Raw genomic sequence first — 17,585 nt, 5'->3', positions numbered from 1 at the left:
CAATGGTTTGGGTTGGAAGGGACCTTAAAGCCAGGGGCAGGGACACCTTCCACTAGAGCAGGTTGCTCCAAGCCCCTGTGTCCAACCTGGCCTTGAACACTGCCAGGGATGGGGCAGCCACAGCTTCTCTGGGAAGAGTCTGTGCCAGCGCCTCAGCACCATCACAGGGAAGAGCTTCTGCCTCAGAGCTCATCTCAATCTCCCCTCTGGCAGGTTAAAGCCATTCCCCTTGGCCTGGCCCTACATGTGCTAAAAGTCAGATTGGAGCCATCTCACCACAAACCACTACCAGTTATCTGCCTGACTGTTATCTGCAGTGAGATAGAACAAACAGGAGTAGGTGGAGGGGTAGCAGGGCTGGAAGCATCCTCCCCTTCCTCCCCAGGGCGCCTGACCATCAGACTGGGGGTGCAAAAATGGAATGAAGAGCCAGGGCAGGGGGAAGGTGGGATGGTAGTTTTTTTATGAGCAGATTGATTCAACTTTAAAGTAATTAAAGATAATATAAAATAATAAAGTAAAAAATAACAATAAACCACACATAAATAATACAGAAATAATAAAATAAACCCACGTGCTTCCCAAACTCCTTCAATACCTGGGACAGGCAGTGCCCAGAGGGCACAGAAAGGTACCCAGCAATTGGGTTTGAGCCCACTGGTGCAGCCCAGGGCTGCAGAACCCCATAAATGTGGGGAAAAGACAAAGAAAGAAGAGAAAAACATCAACCCAACCCCAAAGCACGCAGAGCTGGGGCAGCAGAGATGCTGCTCAAGGATTTGAGAACACCCAAGGCAACATCTAGATGAGCCTTGGGTGACATGGTCTAGTGTGAGGCACCCCTGCCCATGGCAGGGGGTTGGAACTGGATGATCTTAAGGTCCTTTGCAACCCCATCCCTTCTATGATTCAACATCTAGATGATCTTTAAGGTCTCCTCCAACCCAATCCACTCTATGATTCTGTCTTACTGTCCTGGCTTTTAAGTGTTGTGGGTTGAAGCAGCTTCATTTAAAAGGTGCGTTTTAGTGTCCTGGGAACTTGAGAGCAGAAGGAGATGCTGAATAAGTGTCCACATCCTGGATCTGGGGGAGAACTGGTAATAAAGAGGGACAAACTGGAGATAAAGCAGCAAATATCCCCTCCTCAGCCCTTCTTCAGCCCATATTCAAGCCCTCAAAGACAAGAGCACTCGTGACAAATAGTTGAAAGTTTTTATTCATATAAAACTCATATTAAGAACATAAAAGATTGCATCTTAAAAAAAAAAAAAAACAAAACAGATCTGCAATTATTTACAGCAGTATTGCACAAGTAAAGTGGCAATTACCCTGTCCAAAATTCATCAGTGCAAACCACAAGGAAGCCAGGGAAATTGCAGTAAAAATGCTACATACGCTGGGTCCTGTGACAGGAGTTAGTGATTCATCAGCACATCGGGTGCTGGGGGGTACCTGATGTTAACGCTGGGCCAGGGAGAAGTGGCTGAGATGGAGGAAAACGTGGCTTTGGGAAGAAGGGGGCCAAAATCACAGGGATGCCGAAGCCAAACTCCCACTAATTCCACTAATGCTGGAGTCTGATGGGCCTAAATCACTCCTGGGAAGTGGGATTTAGGCACTTGGAGGGGAAGAATCAGAGTAAATCTCATTCTCCAACCCATGCTGGCTGCACTGCCAAGAGGAGGCAGCGCTTTGGGAGGTGATCCATCATTTATTGCAAGGGCAGGGAGGAGAGAAAAGGGGGGGAACCATCTTTACAGGAACTTAAATAAGCAGAAAATAAATATACACCATTTCTACAAGTTACAGCATTATGGAACAGTAGAGTGCATTAATTACACAGGGAGGAAGAGAATCTACAGTATTTACCAAGGTCAACTCTAAAAAGGTTTAGAAAAGGTGATTTTTTTTAAGCTTTTTTTACTTCTTTTATAAGCTGTACAAAACTTACATGAGAGAGAGGAAAGGAAATACATTGCACACAGATATTTGGCTCAGATGATGAAAGGAATACGCTGCCCTACTCTAATAAATACTCGGGTATTTACAGTCCTGGGGAAGAGGAGAAGCGTTAACGCAGCACCGGGAATAAATCTGGTTTCCCTGTGACCAAGGAAAACTCTTCAGCACATCCTTTTGGTAGAACAGAGACCACAGGTTACCCTTAAAACGACCCAGAGCAGTCACCCACCAGGGCTAAAATGAGCCAAATCCCTATTTAAAAACATCATTCTTCTCTTTAGAGGATTTTATTGTTTTTTCCCCTAAACCTTACAACTCTGTGGGGGTGAAACCTGGGTTTTGGGAGCTAATCTTCCTTTGCCTGCCTTTTGGCTGGGAACACCTCCTGGGGACAGGTCCCAGGCAGACAGTGCCAATACCTTGCTTATTATTTCTCTGTCTCCATCCTTGGCTGGGGTGGCCGGTGGGGAGGACGGGATAAAGTGCTCAGCATTTCTTTGGTGTACTCCAAGGGACACATTCTGGGGATGCTGTAAGGCTGCGAGACCTGAAAGCACCATTTCATCCACCAACAGTGGATGAAACCACTGGGAAGAAAAAGCTCATTTGGTTTCCCCCCTCTGCTGCCAAAGTTTATGGTTTTTTGCCTTTCAATGTTATCAACAGCCATGCAATTCCACGTAAGCTCCCGTGGGAAACCCATAGCAGCAGCCTCCCTGCTGGGGTTTCCTATATAAACCCTAGAGAAGAAGTGATGGCTCGAGCACGGCTGGAGCAGCACTGCTACAGTGAGCCAAAACCAGAGCCAAAACTAAGGGTTCGAGGAGCAGGAACCTGCCCTGGCAAGCTCACCACTTCAACCGCTCACTCTCCACCAGTGCAAAGATCCCCCTGCACCCTCTCCAAAATACCCTTCCCAAAGCATCCCCTGCTCCTGCAACCGATGCTCATCCTGCAGGTCCAAAAAAAACCCAGAGAAACAGGTAATGAATGTGAAGTAAAAGTTGAGCATTGCTCTGTAATCCTGCACTGGAGTGCAATCGGAGGCACGCAGCCCCACACCGACACCACGGCTCTTCGCCTACCCGGCAGGCACAGCCACAGAGGTCACATTGTACACTTTGTCCATCATTAAAAACCACTAATAATCACTACATGGCACTCCACAGCTCCTCCCTGCATGTGTACAGCAGGAAAAACAGCTACTGGGGGCTTGGGCTTTTCTTTCTTCTTTTTCCTTTTTTCCTATGGTGCTGGTGAAACCAGAGATAAAACCGCAGCGTCTGGGTGGGTTTGGGGACCACCTGCACCAGCCAGAGGGAAAGGGCAGCTCCAGAGGCAGAGAGGGGTATGTTTGTGCATAGATATGGGGGTGGCTGGAGCAGCCACCCCCCAAAAAGCACCCACTGTGCAGCAGCCACCCGCTTGCGAGGTGAACCGGAGGCAACGGGGGGACCGAGAAGACAGACCTGCTGCTTCCGACAGCACTCCAGCAAGGCTGTGGGGTCTCCAGGTGGAAGAGGAGATGCCCTGGGACAGCACTGAGCACCTGGTTGGGTCTTCCCAGGGGTAGGAGGGCGGTTTGGGAGCAGTTAGTGGATCTACACCAGGTCAGCATCCTTCGGCGCCTCTTCCAGCTGCATCCCTGTGCACCAGCACCCACGCTCTTGCTGCTGGTCCTATCCTGCTCATCCCGCTGCTCCAGGCTGTCCTGTCCGAAACACAGAGAAGATCCCAGGAAAAATAATGATATCCAGCTCCTTAAAACCCCTCCTGGGTTCATCAGCAAGGGACAAGCCATGACTTAAAATGAAGTGACAAAGCAGGAGCCGTTGTCTCCGGGAGCAAAGCTGCGGTGTGCTGGGAACTGTTTCTACCTGCCTCCGCTACGTCTTATTGCTGAATGAGTCACCAACGTTATACATTATATCATACAATACATGAGCATTTGCACACATTTGATAGAAAGAACTTCTCAAAAAGGCAACCTGGTGGATTGGGGTTTTGGTTGGGTGGGTGCTTGTGGGATTTTGGACCCTGGGAGTCTGACAGCTGAGTCTTGAAATCAGAGTGAAAAATAAAACATAGATATAAAACAAAGATCAGTCAGCAGGAAATAGGCTATTTGCATGATGCAAATGAAGGTGGATTTGGGGTAGCATTAGGTATTTACAGGGAAAAGAAGTGCTGATTTAAAGCCCTTTGCCCTTCTTCCATCATCGCCATCCTTCTTCCGCAGGCGGATGCCCAGGAGGCAAAGGGAGAGGGGAAGGCTCCGTGAGTCTCTGCAAGGCAAACTAAGGCAGCTCTGCCCATCAGCTGGCTCAGGTTTTCCTTTTCCCCACTGCAGGGTTCATCCTGGATGAGCCAACAGGTTTCCAGGAATGATGACAAGGAAATGACATTATTCCACTGCTGTGGAGGGTTTTCTCTGAGACTCCTTTGGGAGAATAAAAAGGTAATAAAACAGAGTAGAGAGGAAGCAGTAAACATCACTCCCGGACACAATCCTGCTCTGGAGAGCCCCAGCTCAGTGTGGATGTCCACCCGCATCCGACAGCCCCACCGTGGGTCCTGGGGAGAGGCAGGGTGGGAGCTGGGTGCTGCAGGGAGCCCCACATCCATCCATCCATCTGTCCATCCTCCCTGGGCTTTCCCAATGGGAAAACAAGTCCTCGGGATGCGCCCGGTGCTCACTGCATCCTCCAGATGAGGCGGATGATGTAACGCAGGAGGCGCAAAATGACAACCTGGGGGTTTCCTGCCTGGTTATCCAAGAAACCCTGAAAGCAAAGAGGAGGAAAACCAGTGTAAGAACAAACACGACAGTGAATTGAGTCCCCAGCATGAAGCCCCCATGCTACAAACACCTTGTGTGGTGCCACAGAGATGTTTCAGAGGCGGGGATCAAGCACTTTATGAAGAATTTAAATAACCTTTTATGTTCTCCTTCAATAAGAAGCTTTATAACACCCAAAGGGGTCGAAGCCACTCACTCCCAGCCATGGGGATGTCACCTGCAGGTCCCTGCACATAGATACAGGAGGTGCATGATGCCGCCAAGAGGTTTCAAACATGATGAAGGAGCAGCAAGCCCTGCGAGCACAGCCAGGGGGCTTTAAAAACCACCGTGTGGGAAAGCTGAGAGGGTATTCAGTTCTGGGCCCCCCACTGCAAGAGAGACATTGAGGGGCTGCAGCGGGGCCAGAGAAGGGCAACGGAGCTGGTGCAGGGCCTGGAGCACAAGTGTGATGAGGAACGGCTGAGGGACCTGGGGGGGTTTAGTCTGGAGAAGAGAAGGCTCAGGGGGGACCTTCTCGCTCTCTGCAACTGCCTGACAGGAGGATGGAGCCAGGAGGGGGCTGGTCTCTGCTCCCAAGGAACAAGGGATGGGACAAGAGGAAACGGCCTCAAGCTGCACCAGGGCAGGTTTAGGTGGAGCTGAGGAACAATTCCTTCCCCAGAGGGTGCTCAGGCATTGGAACAGGCTGCCCAGGGCAGGGCTGGAGTCACCGTCCCTGCAAGTGTTCACACCCCGTGGAGCCGAGGCCTCAGTGCCATGGGTTAGTGGTGGCCTTGGCAGTGCTGGGCAACGGTTGGACTGAATGAGCTTAAAGGGCTTTTCCAACCTGGTTGATTCTATGATTCTAAGTAAGTAAGTAAATAAATAAATAAGGGTAAATAATAATACAAAAATCCTTATTTAAAAAATGTCCTAATTAAAAATACAAACCAAATATAAATATATAAATATCTATCTACATGTGGGGAGAGCAGCAGCAGTTCCTGCACAGGCACTGGTTTGAGTTCACACTGCTCCAGGCTTAGCCACCGCCTCATTCACAAAACACAGTGAGCCAGACACAGCAGCAAAAACATTCCTCCCTGGAGTAAGCAATCGCAACAGCACACAAGGGAAAAAAAAGGAATAGTCACCAGATACCATATATTTTCAAGCCTTTTTTCCTATGGTGAAAATGCAGCCCAGAGGTCCTGCTCTCCCTCCCTCTACCTCCCCAAACCACTCGATTCGGGCTATATTTAGTGCAGTAAAATCATGTCTGTACATGCCCCAGACAGAGAAATGACTCTGTTTACTCTGATATGCAAACTGCCCTCCCCACAGGTGGTCCTGCAGAGGGGAGCTGTTGCCATGGGGAGATGATGCTGAGCATCCTCTCACCCCGGGGCATCCCTGCACCCCAGAGCAGCAGGTCTTGGCATCTATAAGTGGGATTTACCCACCCAGGAGCTGCCCCCCCGCCAGCACAACTTCCTTTCTCCTCTAACTTACAGAGTAGAGGATCCACAGATAATACAGGAGACATTGGACCACCTTGTTTTCCTCTAATCCCAATGGAATCTGTTCATTCAGCCCACCACACAGAACAAGGAAGGAAACTCATACAAAACCCCAACAGGCTTAGAGAAGGATGCAAGAAAAACGCCAAAATTAGGTTTTCTTTAATAAAGAGGTATAAAAACACAATTAGGGAGTTGCAACAAGGCATTTTCCACCTCTGCAGGCAGCAAAGCTTGGGGCACACGACGGCAGCCAAGTGATGCACCCTCTGCCAGCAAAAGCCTTGGAGCAGAGCTGGTCCCCATGGCCAGAGGGTCCCCATGGCCATCTCTGCTCACTGGACACATGAGCTTTGTTAGGACAAACAGGAGCTGGAAGAGCGAGTTGTCCTATTCCCAGCTGTGTTGCCCAAGAGATGGTCCCTGGGGGAGTGACTCCGGGTGCACCGATGGGGAACAGGATGAGGAACGTGTGGCCCCGACCAGTTCGACAGCTCCGACCTGCCCAGCAAGTGTGGTTCTGGCAGGGCTCTTAGTTCCCCATTTCTAACCTCACGCTTAAAGGGCAAACCCCAGCAGAGCGAGGCAGTGCTGCAGGCACGTGCTGCTCCATACAGCTCCCTACCAACCCCTCCTGCCCAAGGGATCCAGCTCTGCACACACCACCCCTCTCCAGAGCAGCCAGGCCACTTCCAGAAGGAAAAGACATCTTTCCACAAAGCAACAACCAAACGATTTGGGGCAATTCCACAGCAATTGTCTAAATGCTCTGAAACCTCCCCATTTCTGGGTGCGACAAGTGAGAATGTCAGATGCTAATGCAGCCAGGTACAAAGTGTTTTCAGGGTCATGCATGACAGCCTCTGCTCGTGTCATCTAGCAAGGACGTTGTCCTCTGTGTTTCAGTTCTCTCCCCAGGGCAGCAGGTTGGAAGCTTGGCTGTGCCACTGGGAACTGCCTCGTGCAAACCTGGGTGATGCTCCATGACTGGGGACCTGCGCCCCATCCTGCTGCCAGCTGCACATCCACCTTCATGGACCAGTGGGGAAAACCCTTTCCCAGCCCTCCTCAGCCCCCCATTAAATTCATAGATTCGTGGAATGGTTTGGGTTGGAAGGGAGCTTAAAGTTCACCCAGTTCCAACCCCTGCCACGGGCAGGGACACCTTCCACTAGAGCAGGTTGCTCCAAGCCCCTGTGTCCAACCTGGCCTTGAACACTGCCAGGGATGGGGCAGCCACAGCTTCTCTGGGAAAAGTCTGTGCCAGCGCCTCAGCACCCTCACAGGGAAGAGCTTCTGCCTCAGAGCTCATCTCAATCTCCCCTCTGGCAGGTTAAAGCCATTCCCCTTGGCCTGTCCCTACAGGCCCTTGTCCAAAGCCCCTCTCCAGGTTTCCTGGAGCCCCTTTAGGCCCTGGAGCTGCTCTAAGGTCTCCCCTTCAGGAGCCTTCACTTCTCCAGGCTGAACCAGCCCAGCTCTCTCAGCCTTTTTATTGAAAAGATGTTCTTTAAACCAAAAAAGCTGATATTTCCCATCACAAGGGATCAGGCTGCATGGGGGAGGTCACAAGATGCATGTTCCAGATTCGGGATAAAACACAGCTTATCCCCACTTTGCTGCAGGTCAGGAAATCCAGAGCATTTGGAAAGAACACAAAGCCAAGGACACGTCTCCAGAAAGGTGATGCTGAAAGATTGTGTGGAAGGAGCTGGACCATGGCAGCCGTTTTGGGGGAGACCCCTGCCTACAGGCACCCACCACAGGGGCCCTGAGAACAGCAAGCAAACAGGATTGACTCATGAGCTGTGGAGGATGGATAAAGATCCAGTATATCAGCACTTCATCACTACCTGATGTGCTTCTGACTCCTCTTCCCACAGGCGAGCACGAGGTGATGGACCAGAAACCACATGCACCAACATGCCTCCATCAGCAACGTTTGGCAGGCAAGTCGCGGGCTAACAGCACTCTTCTGAAAACTACCATGACTTCATCCCTCTGGGATGGTTTGTTTTGGGGCTGGTGGGTTGTTTTGGGGTTTTTTGTGTTAGTGTCACCTATTTTTGTTGCAACACCCAAAGGTGAGAGAGTTCAGAGTCTTATAAATACATGGGTTTCGAAACAGCTCAGATTCTTTGTAAGAAACAGAAGTGATCAGACCAAGTCACAGAATCATGGAACACTTTGGGCTGGAAGAGACCTTAAAGCTCACCCAGTTCCAACCCCCTGCCATGGGCAGGGACACCTTCCACTAGAGCAGGTTGCTCCAAGCCCCTGTGTCCAACCTGGCCTTGAACACTGCCAGGGATGGGGCAGCCACAGCTTCTCTGGGAAAAGTCTGTGCCAGCGCCTCAGCACCCTCCCAGGGAAGAGCTTCTGCCTCAGAGCTCATCTCAGTCTCCCCTCTGGCAGGTTAAAGCCATTCCCCTTGTCCTGTCCCTCCAGGCCCTTGTCCAAAGCCCCTCTCCAGGTTTCCTGTAGCCCCTTTCGGCACTGGAGCTGCTCCAACAGCTCCTCGGAGCCTTCTGGGAGTTGGGCACAAACCCCTTTGCCTTTGCTCCCTGTACATTTCCCTAAAAACAGCGGTGCCAGCTCCTGGCCGGGCACCACTTCCAGAGCAGCTCTGCCCAACCCTGCCCCAACACCCCACCCCAAACTATCCCTGCCTTGACTTTCAGAAGCTTCTTCCTCATTATTACCAGGTCCAGCCCCAATCCAGCAACACACTTTATCGCTTTATCACCCCTGGGTGCTATGGAAGATCCTGTGGACTTTGCACCCAAAAGCCTCCATCAGGTCCCAATCTGAAGGTTATTTTGAACTGACGCAATGCCCCAGCGGCACGTCCCCGTGTCCAGACCAACACAACCACCTCCACATCGCGCTCTGCTCTGAGCGATCGAAGCGCTCACCGCAGAGGCAGTTTCCAGAGATGATTAAGCTTTTCCCTTTTAGAGACTGGGTGTAAAGAAATGGAAAGTACAAAGGTGAAAGTTACCCGTCTGGGACAATAGGAGGCATTGAACTCGTCTCCAATGCGCCGCAGCTCCTGGGCAATCCAGATTTCAGGCTGGAGGTCTTCTGCTCGCGAGGGAGACTGCCACCGGGAAGCTGCATGGAAGCAGAGAGAGCACTTCAGACACAGGACAACAGGAGAATACATTGAACAAACACGTATTCAGCTTGGGTGTTCTGGCAGTGTTCAAGGCCAGGTTGGACACAGGGGCTTGGAGCAACCTGCTCTAGTGGAAGGTGTCCCTGCCCGTGGCAGGGGTTGGAACTGGATGAGCTTTAAAGGCCCTTCAACCAAAACCAGTCTGGGATTCTGTGAGTCTAAGAAAAGACAATGGACAACTAGGCTTTTATTCATTCATTAAATTATTATTAGGCTTTTATTCGTTCATTTATTATAGGCTGTCCTCAGGAGCATCTCTGGTATATCCAAGCTCTTAGAATCATAGAATGGTTTGGGTTGGAAAGGACCTTAAGATCATACAGTTCCAATCCCCTGCCACAGGCAGGGACACCACACACTAAACCATGGCACCCAAGACTCCATCCAACCTGGCCTTGGACACTGCCAGGGATGGGGCAGCCACAGCTTCTCTGGGAAAAGTCTGTGCCAGCGCCTCAGCACCCTCACAGGGAAGAGCTTCTGCCTTATCTCCAACCTGAACTTCCCCTGCTTCAGTTTGAACCCATCACCCCTTGTCCTATTGCTACAGTCCCTGATGAAGAGTCCCTCTCCAGCATCCTTGTAGCCTTCTTCAGATACTGGAATAGGGAGGAGAGCCAAGGTGCCACTCTCCAATTCCTTTCCCTAGCAAAAACCTTCTCTTCCCTCTCCTTCTAAGTAACTTTCTTTCCTTGTAGGCATGGCAGCAACTCCTCCTCTAACCTTAAAAAAACCTCTGCCTGGATCATTTCATCAAGTTCTCACGTTTCCTCTCCAAACAGTTCCAAAGTGCCCCAACAAGAAACAGGGAAACGGTTGGTTTTGTCATACTGAGAAGAAAGCCACAATTGGGTTTGTGTGCAGAGAAAACACGCTTCCAGCAAGCTGGAGGAGCTTCCATCTGCGGGATGCTCACCTCAAACAGCATCTCCCTGCACTTCAGCACATAATAAACCCAATACAAGAAAATAGTGCTGGTTTCTAAGAGGAAAAGGAGCTTATAGATCAATTATGCTCTACTATATACAAGTATTTCAGTCTCCATTTTAAGAAGTTATTAAACATGTGATAAAGCCACTGTGGATATGCAGCCACAGGAGAAAGGAGCAGCCTGTGACCCAATAGAACCCCATACGGTACCTGCACCACCACCTCTTCCCCTCCCGCCAACCCAAACACATGATCCAAGCAGGAATCACAGCTTTAAGGAACAGAAAACCCAACAAAACCTAACCAAAAAGGATAAACCAACCCCACACAACCCCAAAACACACCCACTGCACAAAACAAACCCGAGAGCTTTGGCTCGCCGGCTCCGAGGGAACCACAAGAGAATAGCAGCAGCTTCCAACCTCCGAGCAGTCAAAGGATTAGTGAGGCAGTCAAAAAAGTAAATAAAGAGAGTTTCAATAAAAGCCTGGCTCCGACCTGACTGGAAAATGCGCTCCCGAGCCAAGCCAGCCCTGCTTGGCTGCAGGCTCTGTTTTGTTTTCACGCTGTAGTAGCGCAGGAGTACCCGCTGCTGCCCGGCGTGGAGCTCTTCCTCGCTGGTGAATGAACGTTGGCGCGGCCCTCGCGATATTCCAGCCCGGAATGCAAACAGGATCTCAGCTGGGGCGGGGCGACCATCCGAGTCCCACTGCTGTCACCAGAGCCAGCCCGGGCTGCCCTTCCCACCAAGGGCCAGGACAGGAGGAGAAAACCCCACGGTGATAGGGCAGAGAGGTGCAGTGGGACATGAGGATGGAGGGATAACTGCGTGGGAAAGACGTACGGCTCCCTCTCCATCCTTCGCTCCCTCTTCTCCATCCTTTACCCTTCACAGAATCAATTAGGTTGGAAAAGACCTTTAAGCTCATCAAGTCCAACCGTTCCCCAGCACTGCCAAGGCCACCACTAACCCATATCACTGAGGGCCTCGTCTACACGGCATCCTCTCCTCCATCCCTGGTCCCTCTCCTCCTCCATCCCTGGCCCCTCTCCTCCTCCATCCCTGGTCCCCGCACCAGCATCGCACCCAAGAGCTCATCTGAAGGTTGGGGTTGGTGGCTGAGAGTGAAATCGGGCTGAGGTTTTCAGAAAGGACTTTCTGTGGCGCTGCCGAGTGGCAGCTCAAAAGGGTCCAGTCATAACTGGTCCCAGAACCAGTCAGAGCTGCTTTCGGGGGGCCCCCCAGCAGTACCGCAACACAGAGCCTGCCACCGACAGCACGATGGCTGCGTGGGGACAGGGACAAGGTGACAGCCACCGGCACCCCAGAGTGCCTGTACTTTGCTGTAGAATATGAGATGCTCCAGCCGGGACTGGCACAGGGATGCCATGGTCCCTGCTTAGAGGGGAAAAAGAAAGAAACAACTCGAAATTCAGGGCTGGAGCAGCTCTGCTCTGGAGCCAGGCTGAGAGAGCTGGGCTGGGGCAGCCTGGAGAAGAGAAGGCTCCTGAAGGGGAGACCTTAGAGCAGCTCCAGTGCCTAAAGGGGCTCCAGGAAACCTGGAGAGGGGCTTTGGACAAGGGCCTGTAGGGACAGGCCAAGGGGAATGGCTTGAACCTGCCAGAGGGGAGATTGAGATGAGCTCTGAGGCAGAAGCTCTTCCCTGTGAGGGTGCTGAGGCGCTGGCACAGACTTTTCCCAGAGAAGCTGTGGCTGCCCCATCCCTGGCAGTGTTCAAGGCCAGGGTGGACACAGGGGCTTGGAGCAACCTGCTCTAGTGGAAGGTGTCCCTGCCCGTAGCAGGGGGTTGGAACTGGATGAGCTTTAAGGTCCCTTGAACTCAAACCAGGCTGGGATTCTATGATAGCTGCACCTCAACCTCCCAAGCTTGATCATCCAAACATTCCAGAAGAAGCTTCTTGGAGAATGGCTTTAGATAAACCATGTGCAAAGCTCTGGGGAAAAATAGCAGCAGCTCCAAAACAAGAGCAACAGGAACAGCACCAGCAGCTTCTCAGCTCAAGGCTTCCCCCTTCAATTCACCTGTTATTGCCTGCAGAGGAGATCCTCTGGGTGTGAGAGGTTCATGCTGCTTTTCTCCCCTATTCCACAGTGCAGGGAAGCACACCAGGATCCAAACAGCACCAGGAAAACCCATTAACAGAGCACCTGCCAGATACATCCCAAAACCCACGTGCAAACCCCACGCTCCCGTGCCCTTAGACAGAGCTGTTCTTCAAGCAAAAACCCAGCAGAAGAGAATTATCAGCTCCTGCGAAGAGCCAAACACTTGAAATATCAGCCCAAGCTGCCCACAACCCTCCAAAGGGGGGGTGTTGTGTCTTGGGTGACTTTATGGCAGGACAACCACCACCCCATCATACCCTTCTGCAGGCTCATCTTTCTCTGTACCTCCAATAAACTTGTCCCTGCTCCTCTCCTGCTCATCCCCAAGAACATCTTCCTGTATATACCAAACCAGTGCTTCCCACTCCCATCTAAAACCATTCCCTTGCTGCTTTAGTCTCATTTCCCACCCAAAATAGCTTTGGAGGCAGCTGGCTGCACCCTTTGAGAATCAAGACAGCCCAAAGCATCACTGCTGCCACCTCCATCGCCTGGAACAACCCTTCCTCCAGCAATCAGCTCACACAACCCAAGGCATCCCGCAATTCCCCAGGGTCACCTCCACCTCTTCCGTGTGCCAGGGGCACTTCTGGCATTTAGCTCTTATTTGGGCCATCACCACTGAAACCTTTGGGAGGTTCAATGAGGTTTAGGAGAGGAAAGTTCAGGGCAGAGCACGAGCTTGGAAGCAGTCCACCACTGCCCAGAGGAGAGGCCAGGAGCATCTATCGCACACAAACGGCTCCTGCCTACAGGAAACGCCTGTTTATTATTATTATCATTATTAAAGGCCACTTGCTTGTGCTTCCCAGAGCAGCCTCAGCCCCACCACAGATAGAAATCAGCACGTGAGAGCACAACAAAGAATGAGACCTTTCTCTTCCTCGCAGAGAGACTGACCCGCTTCCATGCGGAAAGCTTAACAGTGGGATGCTGCCAAGGGAAAAAGGGATGGAGGAAGAGCCATGCAGGGCAAACCCACAGCCTCTTCCCAGTAAGTCACAGCCTGGGAACTGCAGTCCCTGACTGGGGATAAAACACTCCACACTCGGTCTGTGAGAAGCCAAGGATCCCATTTAAATACATCGAGTATTTTCCATCTGCTTATAGTTGTTTCGGATGATGCCCTTAGCAACAATAACAGAACAAAGGCTATAGTAAAACCACCATTTCAACAGCTTTCCTACAAGCAGGAGGCTCAGGAAAACAAGGAAAACTCTTCCTGGAGCACCAAAAACTAAAGTCACTCTATGCTAAAAGGTTGGCTGTGGCTCTCCCTGCCGAGGAACTCCAACACCCTTCCCTGGCTTTGCCACGTGTGTTTGCGCTACTCGAGGTTGTGAAACTTGCATTAAGCTGTAATTACTGCAATAATGGCAGAAAACCTTTCCTAAGGGCATCGTGCAGGCAGCCCTGTGCAGCTGTTACCACAGCCATTAACCAGGGAGAGAAAAAACAACCCAAACACAACAAAAAGGAACTGTTTTGACGGTGCAAAGCTTGGAGTCAGTGTTTGTTATGCCCGGAGGAGTGCTACCGATGCAGCATCCCCCGTGCTCCCACCTTCCCCTTGCTCCAGTGAGGGCGAATCAGGCAGGAGAAGGGGAAGGCGCCGCTGGCTGGCTCAGCACCCACCACTAGAGGCTTGCACCCAGCCTTACCTGGTAAAGCCACATGTAAACACGCACCCGCTGCCGGCGAGCGCCAACTTCGGGTTGCACCAAAACAAGCGGGACCCATGACACCATGTGGCGCGCTCGGAGAGGAGCGGAACGCGAGCCAGGGGCTGCTCTGCCTCCGTGCAGCAGCACACCAACCCTGGCCAAAAGCACTGCACAAAGCCAGCCCCGAGCCGGGAGCGGGATTAAAGAGCTTTGTCCCCTCCTCCGGAGGCTGGGACTGACCCATCCCGGAAAGGAACAACAACAATAGTAGTAATAAGTACACAAGCAGCGCTGGACAGGCGGGTGCTCCCCAGCAGCGTGCTCACCCGGCCATCTTGCAGGAATCCCACGCTCCCGGCAGCATCCAGCCTGCTCCCAGCGGGAATGCTGCCCCTCGGCTTGTCCTGGCACCGGCTCAAGGACCCGGCAGAGCCTTTCGCAACCGCCCCGCAGGTACAGCGGGTGCCGGGGAGGAAACTGGGAAGCAATTCCTGCCGGTGAGGGTGAGGTGCTGGCACAGACTCTTCCCAGAGAAGCTGTGGCTGCCCCATCCCTGGCAGTGTTCAAGGCCAGGTTGGACACAGGGGCTTGGAGCAACCTGCTCTAGTGGAAGGTGTCCCTGCCCGTGGCAGGGGGTTGGGACTGGATGAGCTTTAAGGTCCCTTCAACCCAAACCATGGCATGATCCTACCCCCGGTGGAGGTGCTCACCACCACTGCAGGTGCTCAGGAGTGTGTCACTGCCACTGGGCAGGGGATGAAGAGGGGCGCTGCGGGGTGGTTGGTGCCCTCCGTCCGGCGCGGCCCCCCCGCTCCCGGTCCCGCACACTCACCCATGGCGCTGAGGCAGTGGCTGAGAGCCTGGCAGGGCGGGCTGGGGGTCTGCGTGGCCTTATCGCAGCTGAGGGGCGCGGGGCTGCGCTCGGCGTCGAACGAGAAGTACCCGCTGGAGGAGCGCGACAGCAGCGGCGACCTCCGCACGAAGATGAACAGCGGCGACCGTGTGGCGAAGGGCCCGGGGCTGGCGGGGGGGCCCCGCGGCGGAGGCCCCGCCGTGGCGGTGGCGGCGGAGCCGGGCAGGGCTGCGGGAGCGCCGGGGCGCAGTTGCGCGGCCGGGCCCGGGCCCTCCCCGCCGTCGCCGTCGCGTTGCGCCTTCACCTCGGGGGGCTGCTTGGCCATGGGGGCTGCCTGCGGGAGGAGCGGGGCGGCGTGAGGCGGCGGAGGCACCGGCACCGCCTGCCCCGGCGCGGCCCCTCCCGCCCGGCCCCATTGTTCTGCCGAAAGTGCTGAGGCGGCAGCTCCGCTCCGCGCCGCCCCCCGCCCGCGGCCCTCCCGCGCCCCCGTGTGTCCCTCCGTCCCCGCCCGCTCACCCCGTCCCCGCGCCCCGCTCACGGTGTCCCCGCCGGCTGCGGCGGAGCGGGGCGCCGGCCCCGGGCTGGCGGCGGTGAGCGCGGCGGTGTGCGCGGCCCCGGCCCTGCCCCGCACCCTGCGCCTGCCCCGCGCCCTGCACCGCCTCCGCCGCGCTCCGCCCCGTGTTTACAGCGCGGCCGCGCCGCGCCCCGCCCCGGCAGCTCCGGACCGCCCCGACGGCACCGCACCGCCCCCGGCAGCACCGCACCGCCCCCCCGACCGGCGGCGCTGCCCTCCGCACCGTCCCGACCGACCGGTCCGCCCCGACGGGCGGCCCCGGCCCCGCTGTCCCCTGCGCACCCGCCGTGTGCTGGGCACTGACGGCTGCGCATCCCCAGCCCCGAGTGCTCGGACCTGCACACACACCTCCTTGTGCGTTCGTACTCGTACACGCACCTCTTGCGCTGAGCGCTCGCACCTTTACACACCCCTCGAGCACTCACACTTTTACGCCCCCCTTGCTCTATGCGACAACTCCCTTACACTGATCATGCACCGCACACACACCCCTTACACACCTCCACGCACACACTTGTGCTCCAGGCCCTGTACCAGCTCCGGTGCCCTTCTCTGGCCCCGCTCCAGCACCTCAATGTCTCTCTTGCAGTGAGGGGCCCAGAACTGACACAGGATTCGAGGTGCAGCCTCACCAGTGCCCAGCACAGGGGGACAGTCACTGCCCTGGCCCTGCTGCCACACTGGTGCTGGGACAGGCCAGGATGCTGGTGGCTTCTTGGCTGCCTGGGCACAAGCTGCTCATGTTCAGCTCCATCAATCAGCGCCCCCAGGTCCTTTTCCATCAGCAGCTTCCCAGCCACTCATTCTATGAAGCCAGGAGCTGCTGGTGGCTCTGGGGCTGGAGCATGGGGGACACACTGGGACTGGTTTTTTGGCTGGGGCAGCGCTGGGAGGTGACTGGGGTAGCACAGGGACCCCCATCCCACCAGCATCCGCCCTCCCCAGCCGCAGGCGGTGGTACCCAGCACTTCACCACCCCCAAAGCAGCAGCACTCTGCTCTCCAGACAGCACCTCACCTTTCAGCACCTCACCCCAGCCGCTGTGCACATGTTGATGTGTGTGTGAAGCCTGAGATTGACATTGGTGTCTTCAACATCCAACCCCAGTGGGAGTCCATCACGACCCCTGATGTCCAACACTTGCTAACTCTGGTGCCATTCACCTTCCTCCACTGCGAGGGAGGGAATTGTCCACAACCGATGTCCACATCCGTGGAAGAGGGGCTTGTTTAGCAATAAAGCAGAACCTGTGTCACTGTGAAACCAAACCTGGGGCTACCTCTGGTGTTGTCTGTGCACTTGTCCTGGGCGGAAATCTGTATCCTGTTAGATCTGTCAAAACACTTCTGATTTGCCATGTGATGCCAACAGGTATCTGGAGGACTTGGCTCTGAGGGTTAGTGAGCAACCTGCTCCAGTGGAAGGTGTCCCTGCCCGTGGCAGAAGTTGGAACTGGGTGAGCTTTAAGCTCCCTTCCAATGCAAACCATTCCATGATTCCATACACAAAAACAAGTGCTGGCGACACCCCGAGGAGCCCCAGCAAAGCCTGGCTTGTGCCGAGCTGTGCTGGCAGAGATCCGGGTGAGCAGCCGCGGTGCTGGGGACATCTTGTCCCCCAGCTGCCACCGAGAGGGTGTGCCTTTATCAGCCCAGAGCGGGGCTCTCCTGCCCCGCCACCAACACCGAGGCCACCGGCGCTGCTGGGCTGCAGGGATGGTCCCTCTGCAAACCACGGGGCGACCAGCTCCATTCCCCCACCTTCAGTGGGGCTCATTAGCCCAAATGGCTCCTCCTCATCGCTGATGGGGCCACCAAAGTGCCTGGATGATAAATGTGATCCCAGCTTTCCAATGACTTTGCCCTCCATGATGAATGCAGCTCCATCCGCTGGCACCTCCGCTGCCTGGGAGAGCTGGGAGAGTGCTGTAATTCCTATGGATGGATGGCAAAACTGGCTTGGAGAGAGGTAGAAAGGTGGCCCCGGCCCCCAAAA

The 17,585-nt window shown here is 54.2% G+C and overlaps 1 protein-coding gene across 1 annotated transcript; it reads right to left on the bottom strand.

Moving 5' to 3' along the window:
* Positions 1-1,200: 1,200 nt before the first annotated feature.
* On the bottom strand, positions 1,201-15,656 carry BCL2L11 (BCL2 like 11). The gene is made up of 4 exons (XM_030490506.1): positions 15,533-15,656; positions 14,996-15,350; positions 9,265-9,377; positions 1,201-4,747 (listed from the first exon to the last, which is right to left on the bottom strand). Exons 2-4 carry the CDS (start codon positions 15,339-15,341, stop codon positions 4,658-4,660), a joined length of 549 nt encoding a protein of 182 aa, XP_030346366.1. The 5' UTR covers positions 15,342-15,350; positions 15,533-15,656; the 3' UTR covers positions 1,201-4,657.
* Positions 15,657-17,585: the final 1,929 nt, after the last annotated feature.

Source organism: Strigops habroptila, chromosome 6, assembly GCF_004027225.2.
Source record: "Strigops habroptila isolate Jane chromosome 6, bStrHab1.2.pri, whole genome shotgun sequence".
Classification (NCBI taxonomy): Eukaryota; Metazoa; Chordata; class Aves; order Psittaciformes; family Psittacidae; genus Strigops; species Strigops habroptila.
The sequence above is the reverse complement of the archived record's forward strand: the minus strand, read 5'-3'. Positions and strand labels throughout refer to the sequence as shown.

Bases quoted from the DNA above. Each gene is read 5' to 3' on its own strand.
- BCL2L11 (XM_030490506.1), bottom strand. From the start codon at position 15,341: ATGGCCAAGCAGCCCCCCGAGGTGAAGGCGCAACGCGACGGCGACGGC. The intron at 9,378-14,995 runs GTGAGTGTGCGG...GCTTCCATGCAG, and splicing joins CCACTGCCTCAGCGCCATGG to CTTCCCGGTGGCAGTCTCCC. The intron at 4,748-9,264 runs GTAACTTTCACC...CTTTGCTTTCAG, and splicing joins CCTCCTATTGTCCCAGACGG to GGTTTCTTGGATAACCAGGC.